Source organism: Polistes fuscatus, unplaced genomic scaffold, assembly GCF_010416935.1.
Source record: "Polistes fuscatus isolate 324 unplaced genomic scaffold, CU_Pfus_HIC Scaffold1, whole genome shotgun sequence".
NCBI lineage: Eukaryota > Metazoa > Arthropoda > Insecta > Hymenoptera > Vespidae > Polistes > Polistes fuscatus.
This window is the reverse complement of record NW_025112997.1, coordinates 12,132,556-12,157,544: the sequence shown is the minus strand read 5'-3', so window position 1 is coordinate 12,157,544 and position 24,989 is coordinate 12,132,556. Positions and strand designations below refer to the sequence as shown.

Sequence of the window (24,989 nt, the reverse complement as noted above, 5' to 3'; positions counted from 1 at the left end):
TTGAAACAAAGTAATTTTTTTTTTATTCTTTTATATGGTGTCAATTTTCATACGAAATTATTGTGTGTTTAAGTAGCTAATACGGTTACAAATGGTGGTCTTTATTTAGAAGATGTCAAATTTTTTTTTTACTCCCTAGTATGACTCATTGTATTACAGATTGTTCCTCGAAGCGCGAAGATTATCTTTCAATACTTTACACCAGTTTTATCTAAGTCGTCTTGTTTTTTTGCTTTTACTAAATGTTATTATTTCATCATTTCGATCGCATTGCACGCAGGGATATCGGCTACATAAACGAGGAACATGTATAATAAATATTTGAGTAAGAGCTGGTACTTACAAGTAGTATGAAGTAGTAGAATGCATAGTACATATATAATATAGCAGCAGCCATAAAAAGTATCTACTACACACAAGAGTTTTTTTTTTGTATTACACTCGCACACAACTTTCAATCATTACATTTTCTCTTTACGCTTTTTTGTATGCAAGCAACTACAAACATACTCTCGTTTGCGCGCGCTCTCTCTCTCTCTCTCTCTCTCTCTTTCTCTCCCGTGCACGCACACTCGCTTTCTCTCCGTTACTCTCTCATACAATTTTGTTCATTCCCACATTCTCTTTCCCTCGTTCTGTATCCATCCTATCTTTCTACGGTTTTTCTTTTTTTATCTTTTTTTTTTTATCATTTTTTTTTCTTTTTTAATCCTATTTCAAACACTAATTTCCTTTCATCGTCATCATTTTTTTAGCCATCGTCATCTTTTCACAATCGCAAAAAGATATTTATTTATTACCTCTCAAAGTAAAATCACTGTCGACTGTCAATGAATTTGCCAGTAATCGAATTCACTTAGCAAGACATCTTCGCAATTTCGATCAGTCAAGTTATTTGTTCACCATAACACAAACAATAGACTTTTCAAAATGTCCAACAATGTCTATTAACATCCTTTAGCTATTCACACACTTTTGAAACCATCTTCTCCATTTCAACATCCGTATCGATATCATGATGTACATGGTTGCTGGTACTAGTGTTGCTAATGGGGACGATAGTAGTATTACTTATTGATGTAGTCAGTGTGGTAGCAGGACCTACTGACGAAGGTGGTGTACTGGGTGTACCCGGAGTCCCAGATAATTCAATAGGTGAGCCCGGAGAAGGAAGCGGTTCGATCAAATCTTCTAAACCTTCCGGTGTTGGCAGTTTGTTCAATTCTTCTCTTAATAACCTATAATGCCTCTGTAAAAAAATAAATAAATATATATATATGTATCACTTTTAATATAATATAGCGCCATGCTTTAAACAAATATCTTTAATATTCTATAATGTATTTTTCATTCATTGTTAATTTTTATTTACATATATGTAGAGGTTGATATTTTGTTTATTTGTTATATTCTACATTAATTTGTGTTATAGTCATGGAAAATATTTGAACTGCAGAGAATCAATATATACAAAATATAATATGAACAACTTACCCTTAAGGCCAAAGCATTTAAAGAAATAGCAGGACCAAATCGACGATCCGATCCACGTAATTCCATATCCCTTATCCAACCTTCTAGTTGCGCTACGATTTCGTGTCTTTTTATCCAAAAATGAGTGTGTATAACCTTTGATATATTAATAAGAGTGAATAAATATTGGATTCAAAATTATTTCAATATAATATAATTTATATTTTAATAAAAACATACGAAATAGGATAATGTAATAAGGTTGTACCTCTTTGAAGCAAGGGCATGGATTGCGAATTTGATCGAGCATTGCCCACTTAGCTGTAGCTTGGCAAATATTCGCATTATACTCTTGACTAGATTGGGCTCCATTCGATGTACCTCGTGATCTTTCATACCCAGGCTCGTTAAAATAAGGTTCGGATACCAGAATAAGCGACTGTATAGATACTAAAACCTAAGTATAAGAAAATTAAATTTAAGCAACAAACGTTACAATTGATTGCATTAAGAATTACGATTGATAGAAACAATTACCTGAAGAAAGCTACTTGTGTGTGCATTCCATTTTTCTTCTGGTCGTCCATGCCATGTATTAAGCACACTGAGGCACACTTTACCATCGTTATATAAATTAGGATTAAAGCGCACAGTATGGCGACCAGTTGTTTCTAGATTTATTAGCATAGGACTATTTGGATAATCGGGAGGAAAATAGACATCAAATTCGAAACATCCATTGGCATAGGGTGTCTCCGCCGGTCCCGTTATAAGCACCTTCATAACATCCAATCTATCGGCATCACATCTAACAAAAACACTGCTACTATATGAAAGAGGTAATGCAGTAGATAAAGTGACAGCTTCTTGGGCCAAACGCTTCATCCTTGTTGGATGACTTCTTTCGCCTGACGCTCTCATATTAGATTCAAAATGATAAGATACAGCAAATTTATATCCACCCCCATCTGTGTTTTCTGTTATCATTTCATACGTATCGAATCGTAAATTTTTCATAACTTCTAAATAACGTTGTTCGACTGAACGCAATGGTAATTCCGGAGCCGTGGGACTTGGTCCAGGTAAATCATCACCGATACTCGCTAATCTTGCTGTAGCATTTTGCACTATAATGGCACTTTCCTGAATATCTGGAATTAAAGTAGCCAAACCCTCGTCTTGTTCCGTATCATCGGGATATTTTGGTACGCCTTTGGATTTGTTACCTCTTGTTCGATTAATTTTGTGTACATAGGTATCTACGCAAACTCTCATATTAGATAATAAAGATACGATAGATTGTTCGCCCAATCTTGAAGCTCTTGGTAACAAAAGAGGAGCTAATTGAGTGGATAAAGCCATGGCTCTTAAAAGTTGTAAAACTGCACGATATAGGGGAATGTGTCTTGCCACATCTAAAACGGAATCATTTCGTAGATACGAAGACAACGCTGGAAGTAAACAAGATCGTGCCAATAGATCCGGGAATGTTGCTGGTAATTCTCTTTGAGGTTGACTTCCAGAACCAATATAACTTGCTAAAACTTGAACCAAAACAGTAACGTGTTCTTCTTCAGATCTTTGTCTTAACAAAGCTTGTTCCACATTCCATGACTGTTGAGTCGAACCCGTACCAAATCCAGTACCCTTAGCCCAGTATAAATGCGAATTATCATCGCTACGACCTCCTGTTTGACCTAATTTTTGTTCCAAACCATCATTATGGCCAGTTTGATGAGTGAATATGGCCAAACAATTTAACAAAAGAAGCATAGCTCCTACGTCGATTGTAGTTCTTCTTAAAAGTAAACCATCATCCGTGGTCGGAGGCGTAGCATCGAGTAATTGTTTTAAGACTTGGAATGGTAAAGTTGGTAAGGAAGCAGCTAGCGGTGATGTTAAGACATCACCACCTTCACCGTCGTCCGAAACACCTAAAGCAAGTCGTAATAGACACTGTGCCCTTTTTCGATCTCTCAATAATACTTCTGCATATCCTGGTAATCTTAAAAATAAACCAAATGCAGCGAGAGAGTGTGGTGGTACGTAAGGAGCTGGAGATACAGTTCTTGGCGAACACGTAGTTGTATCTTCTTCCAAATCAGCATAAATCTCATCCGAAGGTGGAAATTTAACCCAATCTGCATCAGTTTCTTCTGGAGATGGTGATTTTTCTGTAAATGGTAAAGGCCTACCAGGATCTGGATAGACCAATGGAAGATGACAAGCTAATACTGCCAAACCACCACCTGTACTAAATACATCTAAAGAACTTTCTATACTCCTATAATTTAATAACTCGCTGTCACTTTGTTTTGTTACATCTTCTTTTGAATCTTTGTTACGTTGCTTTAATATTAGATGTAAACAAGGCTCGGATATTCCACTATCTTCAGCGATTGCAAGAAGCTGAGCAATAGTTAATTGTGGTGGAAGAGGTGTATTCGGACGTGACGAATGTATCAAATACTGTTGATTTGCGGTATTTGTCGAATTAGTCTGAGCAGTATTATTTGTTGGTTTAGTTGTTGTATTTGTTGCAGCGTCAGTAGTTAAACGTGACTTTCGTATTACAGGTCCACGAGCTTGTGATCTGTTGGATGCTTCTTTTGCTCTTTTATCTTTTGCTGTATTTCCTGCAGCTACGCTTAGAGTATCGACCACTAATGCCATGCCTGATTCCCATAATTTTTGACAACGATTAGCTCCACTTGTGCTAGCTTCATTTCCTTTATAAGTGTTTGGTAGTAATAATAAAAGCCAAGTGCCGGATACTTGTTGAAGTATATCTGCTACCGTTGATTGCGTAGACATATAAAGCAATTGATGATAATGTCCAAGAGGATAAGCTGGATGTGGAGGCATCGATGGCGTATTTTGATTTGCCGCGTTATTGGAAGCTTTCATAGGCGCCTCAGAAGATACAGATACCAATACTTTTTCACCCTCCAAAAGTAATTGCAAAATTAATCTTCTTGTAAAGCCAGAAATACCGTGTAAGTAACGTAAATTGGACGTTGTTCGTTGTTGTGAGATAACATCCATAAGAAGTTCAGCAAGTAACTTTTGATTTGCACGATGACACCAACAACATCTTGATAGGAATTTGATCATAGCACTTTCCAAAGATGCATAAGAAACATTCGTTTTGGAACATCTCATAGAAGACACAGATGGATTTTCAATAGGACGATTACTGAGAAGAGATAATAAAGGCAACCAAAATCCACGACCTTCCGTTCCAAGCCAATCGCGCATTCTACCTTCTGAACAAACGAGCGTTAAGAACTCTAACACCATCGCTATACTTTCTGGATCCGTCATGCTCAAACCACCACCTGCATGATTATTCGAAGGACAAGAAGTTTCTGTAGTTTTATCATTATCTGTTATGCTTGAATTTCCGGAAGAATTATTCTGATAACTTTGTTCCATTAATATCTTATTTAGGGATTGCTTTGATTTCTCCGAATTACAGAAATCGATAATTGATGTAGTGAGTAATGCAGGTAATCCAGAATCAATTAATTGTTGAATACCAGGTGGAGATCGTGCAGTTGCAGCTACAGTCAATAATTGACCCTCTGTTAAATCCAAGCGTTTATATTCTGGTAGTACGAATCGGCAATACCATTCTTCAGTATCAATTTCACTGTTTCTACTATCCGTTCTTCTCTTACTTTCTTTACGATCATCGGATATAGATGCAGAATGATCTGTTGCCAAATTTGGAACCAGTATTCGTACTCTTTGTAAGAGTAATGGAAATAAAGATGGTCTCACGTAACAGAATGCGCAAAGAGTAGAATCAATTGATTGTTTCAAAGCTGAATTAGTTCCAAGTGTTAAGGTCCATTTATATAAAGCACTACAAAATATATGTAACGTTATAATTTAATGCTTTTATATTATTTTAGTTTAGTAATATAAAACAAATTTTATAAGTATATTGACTTACTTAAAAAGATCATCAGTTAAAAGAGCTTGCAAATCATAATTAAGATTTTGTTGCTGATGTGCCTTCCAAATTATTGATGATACACAATGGATGTATACTGTTGGTGAAGTACTAGGATTAGGATTACAGCTAGTATATGAATGAGATACTCTAGCAGTTGTTTGAAGCCAAGAGAGGACTGCTGACATGCGAGCTTCAGTACTGGAATCTTGGATAGAACAAAGTTGTTGAAGTAATTCAACGACTAACTGAATAGCTGATGTTTCTTGTGTTGCTGCAGTGCCTGTAGATTTTTATAGTAAACGTTTAGTATAACGTAATTATTTTAATTATATATTGAAATACACATACAAAAAGTATTTTGATAGTGAAAACTAAAGAATATATCCAACCCATTAAATAGTACCTTGAAAGAAAGGAGTAGATCTGTTGTTGAGTAAAAGATTAATAAGACGAAGTCCAAGCTCTCGAGAATGTAAGCCTAGCTGTAATAGAACCCTTTCCAAGTCGGGAGTAAATAAAGATGGTGCTGGGAGTAATAGAAGATTGCAACATGCCTCGACAAGGCCTTGAACCGAAGCTGCAGAATTAAGTACTTCAGCCACCAGTTCGCTGTTTGGAGTGCTTACGGATAAACACTGATGTAACAATCGCAACCATCCCAAGCTAGAGAGTATTACAAAATGTTTATTTAGTTTTATTTTTCCTTTTTTTTATAGTCATGATAGATCATAATGCATCTAAATATTAACGTACGTTAAAAAAGCTTTATTATGTGGCAAGGTTAAAAATATTTACCTTGTTTTTGTAAGTTGTTCTTCATCCACGGAATCATGATTCGTTTTAATTTCTCCAAATGCTGTTGTGCCTAATAGCTTTATTTGACTTAAATTAATATTAGTAGAATCACGTGGTTTGTATAATCTTATAAGAACAGCAGTTGCTACTTCTGGTTGTGACAAAGTCAGGCGTATGAATGTTAAGCCTGCTGTAGGCATTGGAGGACAAACAGGTATCAAAGGGCTGTTGCTTTCTCTTGAAATTTCAAGAGCCACGGCCGACGGACATGCTATTTAAAATAAATTTTAATATAACATTATTTAATAATAATCATTATCATCATACATATAAATAACAATAATCTATATAGCCTTGTGTGTCTCTTAATATTATTAATTGGCAACTTACTTGCTAATGATGTAAGATGCGGTTGAAGTTCCACTTTTCTTAGAAGTATGGCACAAGGTAAAGTAATAGTAAGATCATGCCATGCTTCGTCTGGATAGAAATGATATGACCAGGTGGCTGTTCTTGCTCGTCTATGAGGTGCAACACTTTGTATAAGAACATCGGCTGGTTGTACAGTTGGATTCAGCCAAGGTATTGTTCCCAATGGTGCAAAATTCAATAAACCATCCTCATAAGATTCTAATGTATTAACAGCTTTCTTGCTACTTGAAGAAGACGCAGGTGTCACATTTGCTGCATTTGACAAATGCTCCATTACTAGCGCAATTACACCAGGAGACGATGAGCTGTTATTATTACTCATACTTGATTTTACTAGATTTTCACAAAGTACTTTTACACCACCCATTCTAGTAAATAATGATAGTGACGTTTCATTATCTAAAACTTTTATAATATACCAAAAAAGTGGTTCTGACAATTGCATAACACCAAACTGACGATCCAATTCGGTTTGTGGACATGCTGTAATAAAAGAAAAAATGATCACGTTGTTCTAAAATTAATCATACATGAGATATATCATATAGAAACTTACATGACGATAAATATCTGTAGAGAGGATCAAGGACAAAAGATGGATTACTAGCTTTTCTCATAAGAATAGTCAAAAGTTGAAAAGTCGCATCTAATATTGAAGCTGGATCCCCAAGTTCTGTAGCTGCTCCTGTTCCAGCATTTTCTCCTAAAAGCATAACTAGAGAAGAACCACTACTATAACCAAGAGCTCCCAACAATCGCATCATGGTAGGCTCGTGTTGCAACACTACAAAAAAAAGTAAAGATTATTTGTATCAATATAAATCTATAAAATCGATTAATATAATAACATTTGTCAATATACAAATAAAAAAATATATAATTACCAGTATCTGCGACACAAGGTACCCGAGGTTTATTATTCGTGGATTGTTGAAGACGAATTGAAGTCTGTTCAGCAGCTTTGCTTTCATCTGTTTGCGAAATATTCACTTCAACCTGTGTATCATTACTATTATTCCGTAGATTTGTAGTTATTTCAGAATCCATGTCCGATGAACCATCTGGTCGAACTGGTCGAGCCTAAATTTATTGAAAATTCACACATGTACGAGTATGCTTAAAGAAGTTAACTTATTTGAAAGAAATTATATACATTTGGAAGTGGCGTTTGAATGAATCGACACACTAATTTAATGAGTGCAACGACTAAAGTATCCCAAGATGCTGGACGACCTTGTTTAGCATCACCACCAAGTACACAAGCAAATAGACCTCCGAACCCGCTTGATTGATTAGCCAAATCAACAGCTCCACCGCATTGAGCTCCAACTAAATTAAATAAAATAATTATTAGTATTTAATAATGTATAATATGTTAAATAAAAATTATATTATATGAAATATAATACCTCCAGAACTTCTAACGTATGTTGAAACCAACATGCCAACACACTCAGATATACTCATTGCTGTTCCTAAATCAGTATTATCGAAGTTAAGATTAACAAGCGAGGTTATAAGCTTGCACTGGGCATCTAAAGGACCTCTTCTGCAAACAAGAGCACCGCCCGGTTGTACAAGTTGATAAACTATCCATAGCAGAAGGTCTTTCAAGACGTTACCCAAAGTACTGCCAGGTGTTATTACATCACATCTCATTTCTAATCTAACAAGAAAATCTTGAAGAGCCTGACATACTGTAGGACCGGCCTATTAAATTAATAAAAAGAATAATTACATAAATTAACGAATAAAACAAAAATATTTCAATAAATATATTCTCTTCTTTTTTTTATTCTTATATAATTGTAACAAATGATTCATTTGCCACAACTAAAAACCTACCATAATATATTGTTTGTCCATAGTATTTACATTTAATCCACTACCAGATAATAATCTAAGAAGCATAGGTCCTATATTACGTTCTTTGACGATACAGCTAGCCATACCACCGTAAAACTCGGCGAGTGGTCTATTATTCGCATGTTCTGAACAATTTGTTTGTAATGGCTGATTACTTGCTAAGGTAAAACATTGTAAAGCAAGACACCATGCACGTAAAGAAACATCTGGATGCCTGTAAAGTATATAAATTCGTATATATAGTATTGTATTATATTAGAAGTTAGAAAATAATTACTTACCAAGAAAGTGCCGATACGAGACTTGAAATAGCTGCAGAGCTTAATGGAATTACAGGTGTTAAAAATGGATCAAATCGAGTGGTTGAATTGGATTGTTCAGGAGCAGCATCTAAGTTCAATGTTAACCATAACTGAAGTACAAGTTCCAAATTTGTTCTTGAATTCTGTTTAAAAAATTAATTATTAATATCATATAGAAAAAGGATAAGTATATTTGTCGATAATACTCGTAACTAACCTGTAGGTATAAATCTGTGAAAATTCTATCAAAGCATCTAGTTAGCATAGATAAACTAGATGGAGTAGAATCAGATAAATTCCAAACTTCTTGTCCTCTATCTGTCCAAGAAGAATCTGTACGCGTTGAAGTTTGTTGACAGAAACGATTTGTTTCTGTTGGAACCTGTAATTACATTTGTCTCAGAGGAAATATTACATTAAAATATACATATAATAAATATTTCTTAATATATAAAAGAATTAATAAACGTACATGTATCGTTGAATTTATGCTATGAGGTAAATTGTACATGCCAAGAGTAGACAATATTCTTAAAGAAATTTCTACTCCCATCTCAACACCATATTCCAATCTTTCATCCATAGCCAAAGAAATACTGCTAAAAATACAATATTAATATATTATGTAAATTAAAATAAAACTCATAAATATATGACGAAAATAAAAGTAAAAAAGAAAAGATAGAATAAAGTACCCTGAACTGGCTGAAGTTAATATTTTAGAAACTGTACTGCCTTTTTTTAACATATTTTTTCCACGCTCGAATATATCATCTAAGAAATCTTCAAGTTCACTGTCATCAGATTCCAAAAGCGAAGGCAGAAAACCATTAGATTTTGGTGCTGAAGTTGTTGTTACCACAATACTATCTTGGACATCCTCATCTCCATCACCTTCAGCAAATCCTTCATCGTTACCTAAAGTAACTGTGGAGTTACTAGTTCCAGGTGGACCAACTGAATCTTCCTCTGTTGTTCGAGTTTCATCTACAGATTCAAAATTATCTTCAGCCGGACTTCCCTCGTGAGTAGAACAAGGTCTTGGATATAATCGTCCCCCTATAAAATACATTTTAAATGCGAATATGAATATAACAAATGAAAAAGAAATTTTGAAATAAATTAACAAGAAAAGTTACAAATATTAATAATTATTTAACGCAGCCAAAATATGGAAATAAGCGATATATTTATACCTTCTAATAAATCCTGTAGGAGACACGAAACAGCATGTGATGACCAGGCAGCATCGGATGCACCCGTTGCCAATCTGACTAACTTTAAGAGCTGTTCTTCGGTCATAAGTTCGCACAAACTAATTGCAGGACGTGTAGATACCACTAGCCTAGCGACTACCTAGGTGCGACAATTCATAAATTTAATTATAAAGCATATAACGGAAAAGCTCATTAATGACTGTGTAATTAACATGTGCAATACATTGAACAAGCAAGTCAAAATTTAATAAGATTTAATAAAATATTATGAAACAATTATATACAAACATAGACTTAATCATGTTGCATCCTAATAAATTCTTAACCTGCTGTTCTAGTATTTGATGAAAATACTAATTAAATGCTTTAATGATCAAATGACAAAGACAGTACAATATTAAGCAGTAATGCAAAAATCGAAGATTATTTAAAAACTAATTTGAAATTTAATATAAGAAGTTTCTTATTAATTTACGATTGTGTTTTATATATTAAATATAAATTATATATAATTTATATTGCTGCATACTATAATACTATAAGTCAAAAATAGAAACAAGAAATTTTGATAATAAAGAGCTTTCACTTTACCTTACATGCTAACAGGAACATGTCCACATTAGAAGAGTTATGTAAAATAAGAGCTACAAGACCACGAGCCACTGGTAAAACACTTTGATAAGGTAGATTGGTCATATATTCGATTTCCAAATCCGCCTCTCCTTTACTGTAATCAATTCAATATAAAATAGATCAAAAACCCATATCTTAGCATCCTTTAGTATTTACTTCACGCAAAGTAAAATAAAATAACATACCTTGTACTAGGTTGTGATTGACTTCGTGAACTACGAGGAACGTGTTGCAATTCGTTTTTTCTCATACTAAGAACATCTTTGAGATGTTTAGTAGAGTGTTGTTTCAATGTTTTTTTGAAAAATCTCTCCTGAGATTTTAATGTTGCTTCCATTTTACTATACATGGTAGCAGGTTGAGGAGAAAGTGGTGTCCAAGCCTATATGTGCAACGAGATATTAATTTAAATTTATAGAACTATACTTTATGCGTCCATATATACAAAAAAAAATATACATATTACATACTTGTGAAAATGCGTGGAAAGCTTTTTTTGCTTGTTCCATTTCTTGAAGTTGTTGTTTACGATGCATAAGACGTTTTTGCAATTTTTTACGATAACTACGAGAGGATGACGAACGAGTGGCATTTACATAGTTCCTTTGCATTGCGGATTCTCCTTGAATAAACTCCCAGCGAGAAAAAGTACCTATTTAAATGAAATAAAAAAGTCAGGAGTGTAATCACTTTTATTAAGCTGAAACTATATAAAATATACGTATACAATTTTATATTGTAACAATTGTGAGAATATACCTTGTTCTTTATTTTTCTCCTGATTATCGTCAGAACAGGACGGCGGAGTCGCTGTTGTATCTAAGCATACAGACAGAAATAGGAGAACCCAACCAATAAGGGTTGTATCCAGTTGAATAGGATTTAGTATCTCAGTAATTGACAATGGAGCCAATAATATGCCTAATGTACGAACCATTGCATCTATTACTGAGGATTTATTACCTCCAGCAATTAAAGATTTACGTCCAAGAAACGTTAATAAGATAAATACTCTGAAAAAGATCAAATATTTCGTATCACAGTTTTATATTATGAATCTATAAATATAATTATATTTCAATAACTAATGTGTGTGTGTGACCAGTTTATACCTTACCTATCTTGAGGAAAAATTTGTGTAGATGTAGATGAATAAAGTTTGATTAAAGTATTGGACAAAAAATTTCCCCACCAAGGTTGATGACCTGCCATACGAGCAAGAAGTGTTGCCGCATGAAGTTGTAAACGTGGTGCTGGCGTAACAACGCAAATCGAATGGAAAAATTCCTCACAAGTAAATGGTGTAAAAACTTCGCATAAAGACATTGGTATCTAAACAATAACAAAGGAATAGATAATTAAATTGTTTGGCAAAGTTCATCGTTTTTAAAAAATAAAATTACATACACTAGGAACAGGTCCAATTTCATATACAGTGTATAGAAGAATATCGAGTAATGTTTCTCCAAGAACACGCAATTTATCAGTAGGTGCATCTACGAAAGATAAAGCTACCATGTTTGAAGAGCCTCTCCATGATTCAAGTCGCCGCCTTACTGCATGAACGATATTCAATTGACGTTGAAACATTAGACATTCCTATAGGATATAAATATCAAAAAATACGTATTAGTAATTATTTTATAAAGAATATAAAATAATAATAATAATCTCGATATATAATAATATAATAATAACCTGATACGTCGAAAGAATTTTTGCAGATGGCTGCTCTTTATTTTCATTAGGCGTTTTAGTACAACACAAATAATGTTGCATGTGCATCACATTAGGAATTTCTGAACACAACAATGGATCCAATAAACTTTTTAACCTTTCTGTGGCTAAGCTAAATCTAAGAAGTAAATAAATAAAAATTGATTAATAAAAACTCATTAATATGAAATATTTTTATAAGGATATTTAAAGGATACCTGCACTGTACATCTTCTGCAAGTGCTGACAAAATATTGCATTGGGTATCAATAGTAGTTTGTAACGAAGTGTCTGATGTATCATCGTGAACTGGAAGAGAATTATTTAATTCAGAATAATCTTCCCCTGGTAAAACAACCATATGCCCGTAGAACATCCCTAATGGAATCTTGCATGCTGTTGTAGGCATACCATAACGACCAATTGTTGTAATCTAAACATAAACAGAAGATTTTTAGTAAATGGTATAATAAGCTAGAAAAAGAGACATAAAAAATATTTCAAATTTATTGCACCTTAAGATATCTGCACACCGGTGGTGGTTGAAGATCGCAAATAACTAATGGTTTACTTTCGATATCTGTGGCAACAATCAGACGAGTGCCATCACTTTCTTCGCTCTTTGTCCATATATCTATAGACAATGACACCAAGTCGCAACAAGAAGGAATCAGAAGATCAGTAAGTAGTACAGGAGATCCAAAGTCCAGGACCACAAATCGACGAGCACCAGAATGCATTCTGTCAACCACTAATGCCTGTTGAGGTGGCCAGCTTAATAATCTTCCCCATGGAAATGTAATATCTTCTCGCTAAAATATTTAAATATTTCTATATTTAATTACATTTAATTATTTTGTCAAATTATCTTTAAATCAATGTTAATATAATTATATTAATAATTCATTATATTTATAATTTTACATTAAAATTATTCAAATAAATGAGATTAAATAGAGCCTAAAAAAATAGAAATTATGTTTTATACGTAATTTAATATTTATATCAACAATTTCAAAAATATTTTATATACATATAATTGTATAATGTAATCCCACTTCTTCTTCACACATTATTCCACCAGTATAAGAATACTAGTATAAATCTTTAGTAACAATGTAGCCTCAAATACTTTTTATGAACAGTTAAACAAGGAAATAAGTTATTTCATTAAGTTATTCATTTTCCTATAATAGACAGATCATTATTTAATTACCATATGCTAACCCAACGATCTGAAGGTACTTAATAGAGCTTAGATTTACTACATTGATGATTATACAATAAGCCACTGTGTACACAATGGTATTTAAGATGTTGCGTGTAAAAAGGAGAAAATGATATATACATAAAAGATATCAGATAATATATGAAACAGACATTACAGATAACTCATGCACCTTGCGTTATTTCGTCTAAAATTGTCACTTTTTAATACATTCAGTAGTTAAAAATTTGAATCATAAATGACATTTTAAAAAAGCAATAAAAATGATAGAATAAAAAATGATTCATTATTTAACTCAAGAATAAAAGTAAGAAAATGCAAATTTTCATCTATGCAATCTACCTTTTTAGAATTGCTGTCTTCAACTTTGTTTACAGCAGAATTGATACTTTGAACAGAAGACTTTTCTTTTGATATGGTAGAATTTAATACATGTGAATTAGGTATATCACTTTGCGTGCTATGCCAAGTCTGGTTATCACCAGATGTATCGTTAGCTTCATCACAGTCTGATTGTTCATCAGATGTGAGTAATAGTTGTGGAATTGGCTTCTTTAAGACTCTTCCTGTATACACTCTACGCAAATCGCATAACGTAGATGTTGGTTTAGTCTGAACATCTGGTCCTAGCGATCCACCATCCAAGCTCTACAATGTACAATGATTTCTATCTTGATAACGATTTTCCCATTTACAAAACACTTAAAAAAATTTACTGTACATAATGGTCAGGGACAGCAATAAACTCTATTATTGTTGTAGACAACCAATGAAAACCTCTTATTCGTGACATTTACATTTTTATGTCATTTTATTCATTTCAAAAAAAAAATAAAAATAAAAAAGAATAAAAAAGAAAAAAAAATGCTGTATTGTTTGTTTAACCACTCTTGACCTGTCACTTTATCAATGTGTATTTTCTTACCAATGTGACAGTTAAGTAATTTCATGTTAAGTTGTGTGATACATAACATGTGCGAATTTTGTTAATGACTAAATGTTTATCTACTTTATAAAAACAAAAACTTACATAAGCACGATGAATGATGTCGAGTACACCATTGTTATTCGCTGCATTGCTTTCATAAAGAGTAGTTCCAATATTCATTGTATAGACTCCAGGACCAATTTTCTCCATCTTGGTACCATCTGAAGCGGCGTGACAAGTAAAATGAAGAGGTTCTACCTGAATTACATTAATAAAACAAAAATAATTAATATTACATTTTCTAAGATCATTATAACATATAGAAAGGTGTACAAGTAAGAAATAAGAGTAATTTAAATAAATATATTACCTCAAGAAGACCTTTCATATTGTGATCATTACAAAGAGCCTTTAGTTTGCTAGGTACGATAAGTTCACTAGCTGGATGTGCAGGCAGTGTAAGTAGGTCCCTTAAATCAATAGCGTCCTGAGAATATGTAGCATTTGAAGATGTAGTAGCTGAATTTGTTTGATCGCCAGTTACCACAGACGCATATGTTGTAGACATTGAACTGCATTTGGATGGTACTGGTGGATCAAGATCAAAAAGTTCTGTTTCAAACGGAGTATTGTATAAACCGAATCTAAAATGTAAAAGATATTACAATATTGATTAAAATAATATCTATTTCAACTGCAATATGTGTGTATATATGATTAATACCTTGTTGCGAGTAATAAATGATAAGGATTTACTCTATTTGACATTTCAGCAGCAATGTGCTGCACTAATGTGGCACATTGTTGGGCTACATTGTGATTCCTATCTAATGGTAAAAATCGCGTAATTAATAACTGAAGCCATCTCAATGATCCAGCCCATTGAACTTCTACAATCGATGGTAGCAAAGTTACCAAAACTGAAAGTGTAGCTTCGTCAAAAGATTGAGATGGTGGATCTTCCAAATTGTAAAAACCTCTGTTAAGGAAAAAAAAATAGAGAAGAAAATTATATTAATGATGATTTTAAAAAATCAACATTATACAAACAATTTATACAAAGTTACTTACCCGCTACACAAAATAATTAATTTGACACATTTATGTGCTATACTTCTACCAGCGTGAAGAAGACAGGTTTTTAATAAATTTGGTAAATGTTCTTGAACACAACGTATAGTTTCTAATTGAAATGCTTTTATTTCAGCATTATTTTGAACGCCACGTAACCTGATTAATCTTATTGATGCTATCCATATAAGAATGTCTAATGCAATAGACTGTGTAACAGTGGATCTATAACAATATGTGTTTACGTATAATACTTTATGTTATAGCATCTCTTTTTTAGCTTTCATCGAGTGTTATACGTACTTATCTGACGTCTGCAAACAGGCGATGTTTAATAATCTGTCGAAAAATAATTTAGATTCTAGCATAGCACATCTTTGTGCTTTTGCATTTGGTATGCTCGTAGGATATACTGATCTCACAGTTATTGATATTTCATGAATCCAATCACATCCTTGAACAAAAATTATAGAAATAAGAATAATAAATGCAGTATAAATATTTTGCATATGTAACTAAAATTAATTAAAATTCTTACCTATATAACATTCAACGGTATTACCAGGAACTAATGGTCGTACTTCTATTATTCTTAATTTTTTGGAAGTAGGGGGCTTGCTATCTGATGAATTACTTTTTGATTTTGTTGCCTATAAACAAAAGAGTTAATAGTAACAACAAATTACGATCACTAATTTTTAATAAAACATTTACTTACCCCATCTTTTGAAGGGTCAATCAGTGCTTTAATATGTACAAGTAGAGTTCTAGCTTTGGAATGGAATAATTTTGGACTTGTAAGAGTGACACATCCAGATCGACAAGATAAATCCATACAATGATGTAAATCAATTGGCCCGCATAAAATTTCGGTATTATGTTGACGTTGATATTCGTCTGTAATAACTGGATTTTCTCCCTTTTGTTCATTGTTTATATTGAAGTCTATTCTTTCATCCACTGGAGTGAGTGGAGATTTTTTATGCCCAATTCTTCTTATATTTTGCTTCAGTAAAGTAACTTGTATTATTGGTAATTCCTGACACAACGAATGCAGATTAAAATGTACATCAATATGTCCTATGTTTTCAGCTGCACTTCGCGGTAACGTTAATTCGAATACATGTTCATCCCAAGTGGTTCTATATAAAAAATATAAAGTATAAAAATAAAAGACAATAATTTCTCGTTAAAAACAAATGCATTAAAATAAATACCAACTAAAGTAAACAACGTACGTATCGTTTTGTAAGCGCCACGTCCGTGTATGATGTTGATCTTCCGATTGATGGTGTTGTGGATGTCGACGTTGTCTTTGTGCTTGCATTATTTCACTCCAACAAGGTGGAACGGTAGCCCCGTATGCCGGTGAATGTCTATCAAACCTCGTCAATTCATGAAGACTTCGTAAATCTGTATATGATAAGTTTGGCCTATGTGCTATTATTGAATCCCTGAAAATATTTTTATTTTACTATAGTAGTATATAGATATATCATTAGAAAAATTAAAATATTGTTTATTTATAATAGCCCCATTTAATTTTAATTATATTTTTTATACATACTGTACATTGGTGCAACCATCTTCTATAACCATATTAACATCCTCAATATCTTCTTTGTCTTCTGTAAAATTTTCTTCTTCTGAAGTAACAAAAAAATAAAGTGCTCCATCGTCAGTGCATGCACACAATCTCTCTAAACCTAAACAACAATTTTAAATTATAATTATTTTTAGACCAATTTATCATATATGAATTTATGTAGATTTACTAATATATTTTACTAATATATTAAACATACTGTTACAATACGCCGCTGAGATGAATTTGCGACTATCTAATTTAGCTTCATTGACAGTTTTTAAGGTACTTAGATTCAATAATCTGATCACACCATCTCTACATACAAGAGCTATTTGACCAGATGGTTCTTGAACACTAGAATTAGTGGAAGAATTAGTAGAAGCATTAATTCCGTGTAATGTATCTTTATTTTTTTCTTGAATTGGTAATAGCACATGTTCAATCGGAGTTTGCTCAGAAGGTAATTCCCTTCTAATAATAGGTTCTGATGCAACTCTGACTACTTTTCCTGAGAAATCCAAAGCATAAACGAGTAGAACAACATTTGTATTGTCTGCATTATTACGTATTTCACCATTCATTAATCTTCCAGTCTCATGATGATCCCAGTACATATAACTTTTTTGTGGAAAGAATGTACGTTCCTCGTCAATTTCCATTTTTGTAGAAATAGAAGTAAGAGAAGAGTCGCTAACAGTATCTTCTGATATTGGACACATTGCAACATATAAATATCTTCCATCTTTAGATGGTATAATAGATGTAATTTTAAGATTATCCGGTGCATCAATAGAAACTGTTTTTATAACTACTGGTTCTGACTTTGACATTTTTAACATATCAATAGGTTTTTTGTTTGCCGTTAAATCAGATGTTGATGCAAATTGTTCTACTCCATTACTGGTATTTAAATTAACAGCATGGAATGGACTTACAGTCGATGAAACTGTCATTCCTATTGGTGTAGGATAAATACCATTGGAAGATGATGCGGTGAGAACAGTTGTTGAAACTGTACCATCAAAATGCGATCCGACAACCGTATCCGAATCTACATCTTCAATAACTGGTACTTCATATAAAAATTTACCGAGGAAAAGCTCTGGATACAAGTTCTCTTGCCTTTCACCATTTGAGCTAGCACTAGTTCCAGTTCCAGAGAGAGTCTTTTTATTTTTTGAATCTTTAGAATTTTCTTCCTTTGTAGACTGTGTTGAGACTGCTTTGTGATGAAAATCATAAAGTACTAAGTAATGAGACTTTGAAGGGGCATACCTATCACCCGCAACTTTCATTATATCCAATGTATCACTGGCAGCACTATTTACACTATTCATTGCTCGTACTAGTGATGATGACGAAGCAAGATCTGTTGATGATGACCACACATTTTCTAAAGTTCTCAACTGAGAAGGATTAGTCACTGTCACTGTAACACCACACACCAAACAAGGTCTAATCTTTGAATCAGAAGTATCCATTTGTACGGATGATGTTGTTGAACAAGCACTTTTGGAGTCTTTCTTAAAAGAATTAGGAGCTCCAACTGTTGACAGCGCTGTTAATTGTAATTTATGCGACATTAAAGATTTATAATCAGAAAGTAGGTCAGAATCTGAACTAAGATTTGCTAAATATGAAGAGGTCAAGTTCCTTGTAGCGGAAAACTGTATGGTTTCTTTATTGTTCACTTCTTGATCAGAAGGTGCAATGTAAAATGCTACCTCACCCTACAAGAATAATCAATTACAATATGTTTAAATAACATATTTTATTTTAAGTATTAAAATTTTACCTTTAACTGATTCGTTACATTCCAAACATTAACATGACCATTACATGAAGCTGTAGCTACTAAGCCAGAAACATTTGTTGTTCCTATGATATCTACATTGCTAGATTCACGTGCTGGAGCAGTTGCAAGTGTAACAGATAATGGTACATTCTGTGTATATTCTCGTTTAACAAAAGGACACGCAGGGGAGTGCCTTTCATGCTCCGACCATGGTTCATCCGTTGGTTCCCAACAAACCAAACAAACTTTACATGTAAAGCACATTGCTCTATCATCTCCTGATGCATTAGGTTGATAATAAAAACCAGCCTGTGCCATCCGATCAGGAAGTGCCCATCTATAAAATATTAATTATTCATAATGATATACTCCATGATTTACCTTAATACATCATTTATATACACAAATAAGATAAAATATTATATTATAACTATGCTCACTTGTAATTCATATGTGGCCATTTTGAAAATGTATCACGCCGCGCTGCTTCACTAAACATTAATGCTCTATCGGCAGTACCACCTTCTAAGACAAGGGTAGGCAATAGGCCATTTAATCTTTCATTAATGGCCCAAGCAATGGGCAATGCTGGTATATGTTTGTTTTGCCTTTTCAATTCCAGGGCCATTCCTGAACATACCGACTTCAAAGATCCATGTGGTAATTCCAAACATATTGTATTCCACTGTAAAGTATATAAATACAATTGTTTATGTAGTATTTAAGAGTAATGTTATAATAATATATTTGATTTGTAATATAGGAAACCATACCTTTAGAGCTTTTATACCTCTCTTCTGATTAACCTGAGCAGCAAGAAGTTTAGTCGATAATTCTTGTAAAACTTCTTGTACATGATCAATCCCAGGTAAATCCATATATCGCAAACTTTGATGTAATAATGTAGCTTCAGAGAGCAGAAGTTCTAATTTTACGACGTCTTCGCTACGTGAGACAGGAGTTTGTAAAATAGTATCCAGCAATAGGACACCATTGTAATCGCTACGTACACCAATACCACTTCCATCAGTATATAATACCTTGTCTATGCCATCAGCTATATATATACCTTGTAATTTCTTATTTGGTTTACCTAAAGGAACAAAAAGTCTCTTTATAAACAACTCTGATAATTAAATATAATATGGAAATTATAAGATTATTTATATATTTCAATTTCATATTTAATATTATCATTTAGAGAGATATTATGTATTACTTTTCTCTAAAATATATAAACAAATTAGATCAACATTAAAGCCAAGCATTATTATATTATAAAGTAATTTACTATCATGTTGTTTAGATACGATACAAAAAGAAGATAAAAGAATACATGACTAAGTTTCATATTGAAAAAAAAAAATATAATGCACTATCATTACCCAGTATAATTATTATCTATAGTTATCTAAATTGTTTTTTACAGCTATCACTATTATCTATTAGTAAATGACAAAAATATTATAAATAACAGTAGAAATAATAATAATAATAATAATAATAATAATAATAATAACATTTAATTACATTAGCAAATAAATGTAACCGAAGGATTGCAGACACAATGTAAATTTAATTGGCACGTTATAATACAATGAAGAAATAGGTGTAATTTTATTTTTTTAAGAAATATTAAACATATTGATAGAGATACATTGTTTCAATTATAAATCGATCATTGTATCTGAAAAAAGAAACGTTAACGGAAAAAATTGTAATCATTCCTGCTGTTCAACGCACGTATACGACCTTGACCATGAAATTCAAACGAATAACAATTTAAAAATCAAAAACATAATAAAATATTATGCTAAGGGAGAGTTTTATTATCTTATTAGTTAAATGTTGAATTGTCGAAAGATCGAAATGCTTACCTGAAAGAGAACTTCTTTGCAAAATTACGCCAGAGTTGACATCAAATACGTATACTTGCGCCTTGCTAGTAGTAATCAGTAATACATTTAAATTCGCATGATAGATTATGCTTTTACACTCGGCGTCAACATTCAAGTATCCGTCTTCTTTTAATAACCACGGATCATCATCAGCCATTTTGCTTATACGATTTACAAATCTGAAAAATTTGTCTACTGCACGAACATCACAAAAAACATGGCTTACTCGTCACCGCCATCTTTGAATAGGACGTCACCAAATCATTCTGTGGATGGATAATTACCGTTTCTCAGTGGTCGAGATGCTATCGATATGTATCGCCAAGTACAACCGTTTCTCGATTAAAAAAATTTTCGACTATATAAATATATGTATAGGCATATTACATACGATAGCTATGCATTGAAACGAATATATATAAAAGAATTGAAGTAATTATTATGAAAATAAAAATGGTAATATTTAGAAGCTAAAACAAACTAGTGGTAACGATGAGATCACACACACACACACACGCAATTACTATGTTATTTACAAAACGTTTGACGCAATGAGATACAAAACTCGCTACATTTGAATTCTAGGAAACTTATATATATACATATATATATACGTATATATATGTATATATAAAGAAAATAAATATATATTGATATAAAAATAAATCATATTATTCGCGTTACACATACTATTGTTTAAATCAATCTAATAATGACCCCATTACTCGATAATTGCTTTAAAAGATCTGACAGATCAATTTTACTAAAAAACAATGTCAGTAATTATTAACCAATTGCAATGCATTTATATTCTCGACACTGTTCTTAAAGAAATGTTCTTATTGGCTATTAAATGTTCTAATTACTTTTTCAGATTTTTATTGGTTGAGACGTTTCCTTTATAAAGATGATTAAGAATAAATAAGTTATATATCAATTTGAATATATAACACACGCGATATAAAATCGTTGTTTATTATTTTTGCTTTTATATGTTAATTGTATATGCCAATTTGGTATTGAATAAAATCTTAAATTTTAAATTTATATACCAAAATGTTTAAATAATGGTAATTATTTATGTAAATGTAAATCTAACAATTAAAATTTAACACTGTAAATGTTGATATGGTTTACACAAAATTTTATTATTTATTTATATATATATATATATATTATATATGTATATATGTGATAGATCAAATGAAATTATAATTTATTCGTAAATTCTTTATTCAAACAATACATCGATGTTATTTTTATTTGTGTTATTAGTCACAGTTTATTCATAACTAAAATGATTCCTACAATCTTGGAAGATTATTCTCAAGTTATTGATTCTCCTTCGCTTCTTTTTCTGCTAGTACTCGTTTCTTCGACCAACATAACGCTTTTGCTTCTGGATATTTTTCTGCAAGGAAACTACGAACATCACCATGTTCTGCGAGCAATCTCATTCTAACGTCTTTCTTATTTCTAATACGTTCCATTTTTTTCAGATGTACGGTCCAAGAATCAAGCTTTGTATAGAATGGAGGAGGTTTTTTTCTCTTTAATACAACTTTACCGTCCATTAAATATTGATTAAAATCTAAAATTTCGTTTGGTTGTATTTGCTCTGATGTTCGTACTTGAGCTGGAGAGGCAACAACGACAGGGAAATCATCGTTTTCTTTTCTAAATTCGACCAAATGTAACTGTTTCTCATCTGCCATTTCTTGGAATGATTTCTATAAATATGTACGCAACATATAATGTATCAAATAATAAAAGATTAAGTACAGTGTCGTAAAAAATTTCTTTTTTATAATTTTACCTGTCTTAAGAGACCCTCGAAAAATGCTCTAACAATATTCTGATAATTTATAGCACCTTCTACTTTGGCATAAATATCCTTTATACCAATTGCTTGACAACAACATTTTATCGCTCTATGGCATACAAGACCAAAGCCTTCGTACATTTTGTTTACAAATATCTTAGTCTTTCCACATTGCGTATAAAAATCATGTACCACTTCAATATCACACAAACGTTTTAACAATTATTATTTATATAAGAATATTAACACTTATTTATATTATTTTAATTAAACTTGATAATATATAGCAAAGTTAAAATAGAAATATATCTTACCAGTATGATTGTTGTATCTATTTAAGTATACTACTTTACTTCCAGCTCTTCTTTTGGCTACAGCTAGAGCGTGTTTCGTTTCCTTTGTTTTTGCTACAGCATATCCAGCTAATCCATTTCCATTACCAGTTACAACCATTGCACTAACTCTACTTTTACGTCCCAGATTATGGGTCATGGTGGTAACTAACTTACATTCTAGTACCCATGATTCAAAACCCTCAAATGTATCTATGCAATAATATTATAAATTATACAAAATAATATATAATATATTAAATTTTATGGAAATGAAAGAAAAATAAATAGTACCATCTCCGACTGGTTCAGGAGGACCTATTTTCATTCCTCCAGGTCTATAACTCGTCCAACCACGTTCCAAAGGAGACAATTTAACACGTCTCCGTGTTGACATAGAATCACGTAATTTAATAAGCTTCTCTTGTCTTTCAGGATCTTCGGGAAGTTTATGTTGTCTTAATATCTCTTTTCCATGAATAACTGGTACATTTAATCCAGGAAACTGTATTGGTATTCTCCCCTCGCCAATAATTTGACCCTTATTCAAATCCTTCCTTCTTGCCACTCCACGTGCTCTACCTCTCCGTTTTCCTGCATTACTAACGCTAGTTACACCTTTCCATAACTGCTCAGCAGGACCTACACATTTGTTAAATGTATGAAAGAAATATGTTAATTGAAGAAGTATATAAAAATTTAATGAAAAAATTATTCCTTACGTTTATTAAAAAATGATGTATTCCGTGTGCTGTTGATTACAGGAATATGAGTCTTTAAAAAGTTATGATTATACATGAAAGAGACAATTTTGGTACCTAAAAGAAAATAAGAAAGTCAAATATAACAATCTGATAATGTAATGAAAGAATAACAATAAAGTTGGAAAAAAAATATATATATATATAATGGTAGAAAAAATTTTGAAAAATATAAGTACCATTTTTCACGGCATGATAATTCTTGAAAGAATTAAATGTTCCAATAAATTTCAATATACAAGATGCCATTTCTTTGATGAAATGGAAAAGAGAGGTTATGAATTAGTATCAACAAATTTAAGATATCATAGATGGTGCTACTACTAGTTTAGAAAATAAGCTTAATACGTAGTTTATCTCACAGATGTCGATACAAGCTCTTTTGAAACAGGAATTAAATTATTACTCAAGCAGAACATTATTTTTCTCACGTTGCTCTTTTCAATTAAAATTTTTCTTCTTCTTCATTGTCTCGAATAATCAAAAGTTATAAAAAGTATAAAAGAGAAGTCGAGATTGATTTTAAAGAAATCTTTTACAAATAAAATCTTAAGAACAGAAACTCGTATTCCATTCTTAAAAAATTATTCTCATCGATTTAGATTTGATTAGTTACGAACAAAAATAATAATTTTTTTAGGTTCTTTAAATAAGTATATCCATTATTTGAAATGTACGTATCACTTCATCAAAGAAACAAAAAAGCTACAATGCCGGAAAACGTAAATCCCTTCGCGTTTTGTTAAATACGTTTATCACAAATTTGTGTTTTCGATCGTTAATTTCGTGGAAATAACTTGCAAGATGAAACAATGCACAATTCACGTTCCTCACTACTTTTGCTTTAAAAAATTCGAAACACACGGCAAGTATAAGAAAAAAAAGAAGAATAGAAGTAACAAATTGTTTCCAACCGCCGAGTTCGGAACGTACGTCAAGGAATATTTTATCGAGGACGCGATCAGAACGTTTCTAGTCTCGTTTGGTTTCTCGTGGAGACTTTCCCGGATCCGCGGTCGTCTTCGAAAGAAAGAAGGACAGACAGAAGAAAGAAAGAAAAGAAAGGAAAAAAGGAAGAAAGGGTGGAAGGGCGGTGGTTCAATTGGAGGACAGAGGGGTGGGTTTGGGTGTGACTTGATCGGCCATAGTATGCACTGATAGGAGGAAAGTT

At 32.3% G+C, this 24,989-nt stretch overlaps 2 protein-coding genes across 5 annotated transcripts; both read right to left on the bottom strand.

Annotated features, from left to right (window-relative positions):
* LOC122520463 (baculoviral IAP repeat-containing protein 6) lies at positions 1–21,328 on the bottom strand. 3 transcript variants are annotated; one of them, XM_043640526.1, is made up of 42 exons: positions 20,883–21,328; positions 19,779–20,098; positions 19,446–19,690; positions 19,006–19,342; positions 17,428–18,940; positions 17,190–17,328; positions 16,861–17,076; positions 16,341–16,764; positions 16,161–16,272; positions 15,926–16,076; positions 15,623–15,847; positions 15,276–15,530; positions 14,922–15,195; positions 14,654–14,809; positions 13,966–14,271; positions 12,911–13,207; positions 12,614–12,828; positions 12,378–12,534; positions 12,087–12,278; positions 11,797–12,011; positions 11,439–11,692; positions 11,150–11,331; positions 10,865–11,061; positions 10,638–10,773; positions 10,026–10,185; positions 9,525–9,888; positions 9,302–9,428; positions 9,047–9,211; positions 8,809–8,972; positions 8,507–8,741; positions 8,071–8,371; positions 7,815–7,990; positions 7,546–7,741; positions 7,218–7,445; positions 6,620–7,144; positions 6,230–6,500; positions 5,838–6,097; positions 5,432–5,714; positions 2,011–5,341; positions 1,742–1,930; positions 1,495–1,629; positions 1–1,249 (listed from the first exon to the last, which is right to left on the bottom strand). In XM_043640526.1, exons 1-42 carry the CDS (start codon positions 21,058–21,060, stop codon positions 962–964), a joined length of 14,094 nt encoding a protein of 4,697 aa, XP_043496461.1. In that variant the 5' UTR covers positions 21,061–21,328; the 3' UTR covers positions 1–961. The 3 variants fall into 3 exon arrangements, with proteins under 3 accessions (XP_043496461.1, XP_043496466.1, XP_043496471.1); XM_043640531.1 differs by having other exon boundaries at positions 9,302–9,425; XM_043640536.1 differs by lacking the exon at positions 13,966–14,271.
* A 790-nt stretch (positions 21,329–22,118) lies between these two features.
* Positions 22,119–24,970, bottom strand: LOC122522387 (28S ribosomal protein S5, mitochondrial). Of its 2 annotated transcripts, XM_043643598.1 has the most exons (7): positions 24,752–24,970; positions 23,998–24,069; positions 23,780–23,875; positions 23,352–23,699; positions 23,040–23,270; positions 22,720–22,919; positions 22,119–22,633 (listed from the first exon to the last, which is right to left on the bottom strand). In XM_043643598.1, the coding sequence occupies exons 2-7, from the start codon at positions 24,065–24,067 to the stop codon at positions 22,235–22,237; spliced, it is 1,344 nt and encodes a 447-aa protein (XP_043499533.1). In that variant the 5' UTR covers positions 24,068–24,069; positions 24,752–24,970; the 3' UTR covers positions 22,119–22,234. The 2 variants fall into 2 exon arrangements, with proteins under 2 accessions (XP_043499533.1, XP_043499443.1); XM_043643508.1 differs by lacking the exon at positions 24,752–24,970 and having other exon boundaries at positions 23,998–24,286.
* Between the last annotated feature and the right edge of the window lie 19 nt (positions 24,971–24,989).

Bases quoted from the DNA above. Each gene is read 5' to 3' on its own strand.
- LOC122520463 (XM_043640526.1), bottom strand. From the start codon at position 21,060: ATGGCTGATGATGATCCGTGGTTATTAAAAGAAGACGGATACTTGAAT. The intron at 20,099-20,882 runs GTAAGCATTTCG...TTGTTCCTTTAG, and splicing joins GCAAAGAAGTTCTCTTTCAG to GTAAACCAAATAAGAAATTA. The intron at 12,279-12,377 runs GTTATTATTATA...TATATCCTATAG, and splicing joins AAATTCTTTCGACGTATCAG to GAATGTCTAATGTTTCAACG.
- LOC122522387 (XM_043643598.1), bottom strand. From the start codon at position 24,067: ATGGCATCTTGTATATTGAAATTTATTGGAACATTTAATTCTTTCAAG. The intron at 23,876-23,997 runs GTACTTATATTT...ATTTTCTTTTAG, and splicing joins TTATCATGCCGTGAAAAATG to GTACCAAAATTGTCTCTTTC. The intron at 23,700-23,779 runs GTAAGGAATAAT...ACAAATGTGTAG, and splicing joins TACATCATTTTTTAATAAAC to GTCCTGCTGAGCAGTTATGG.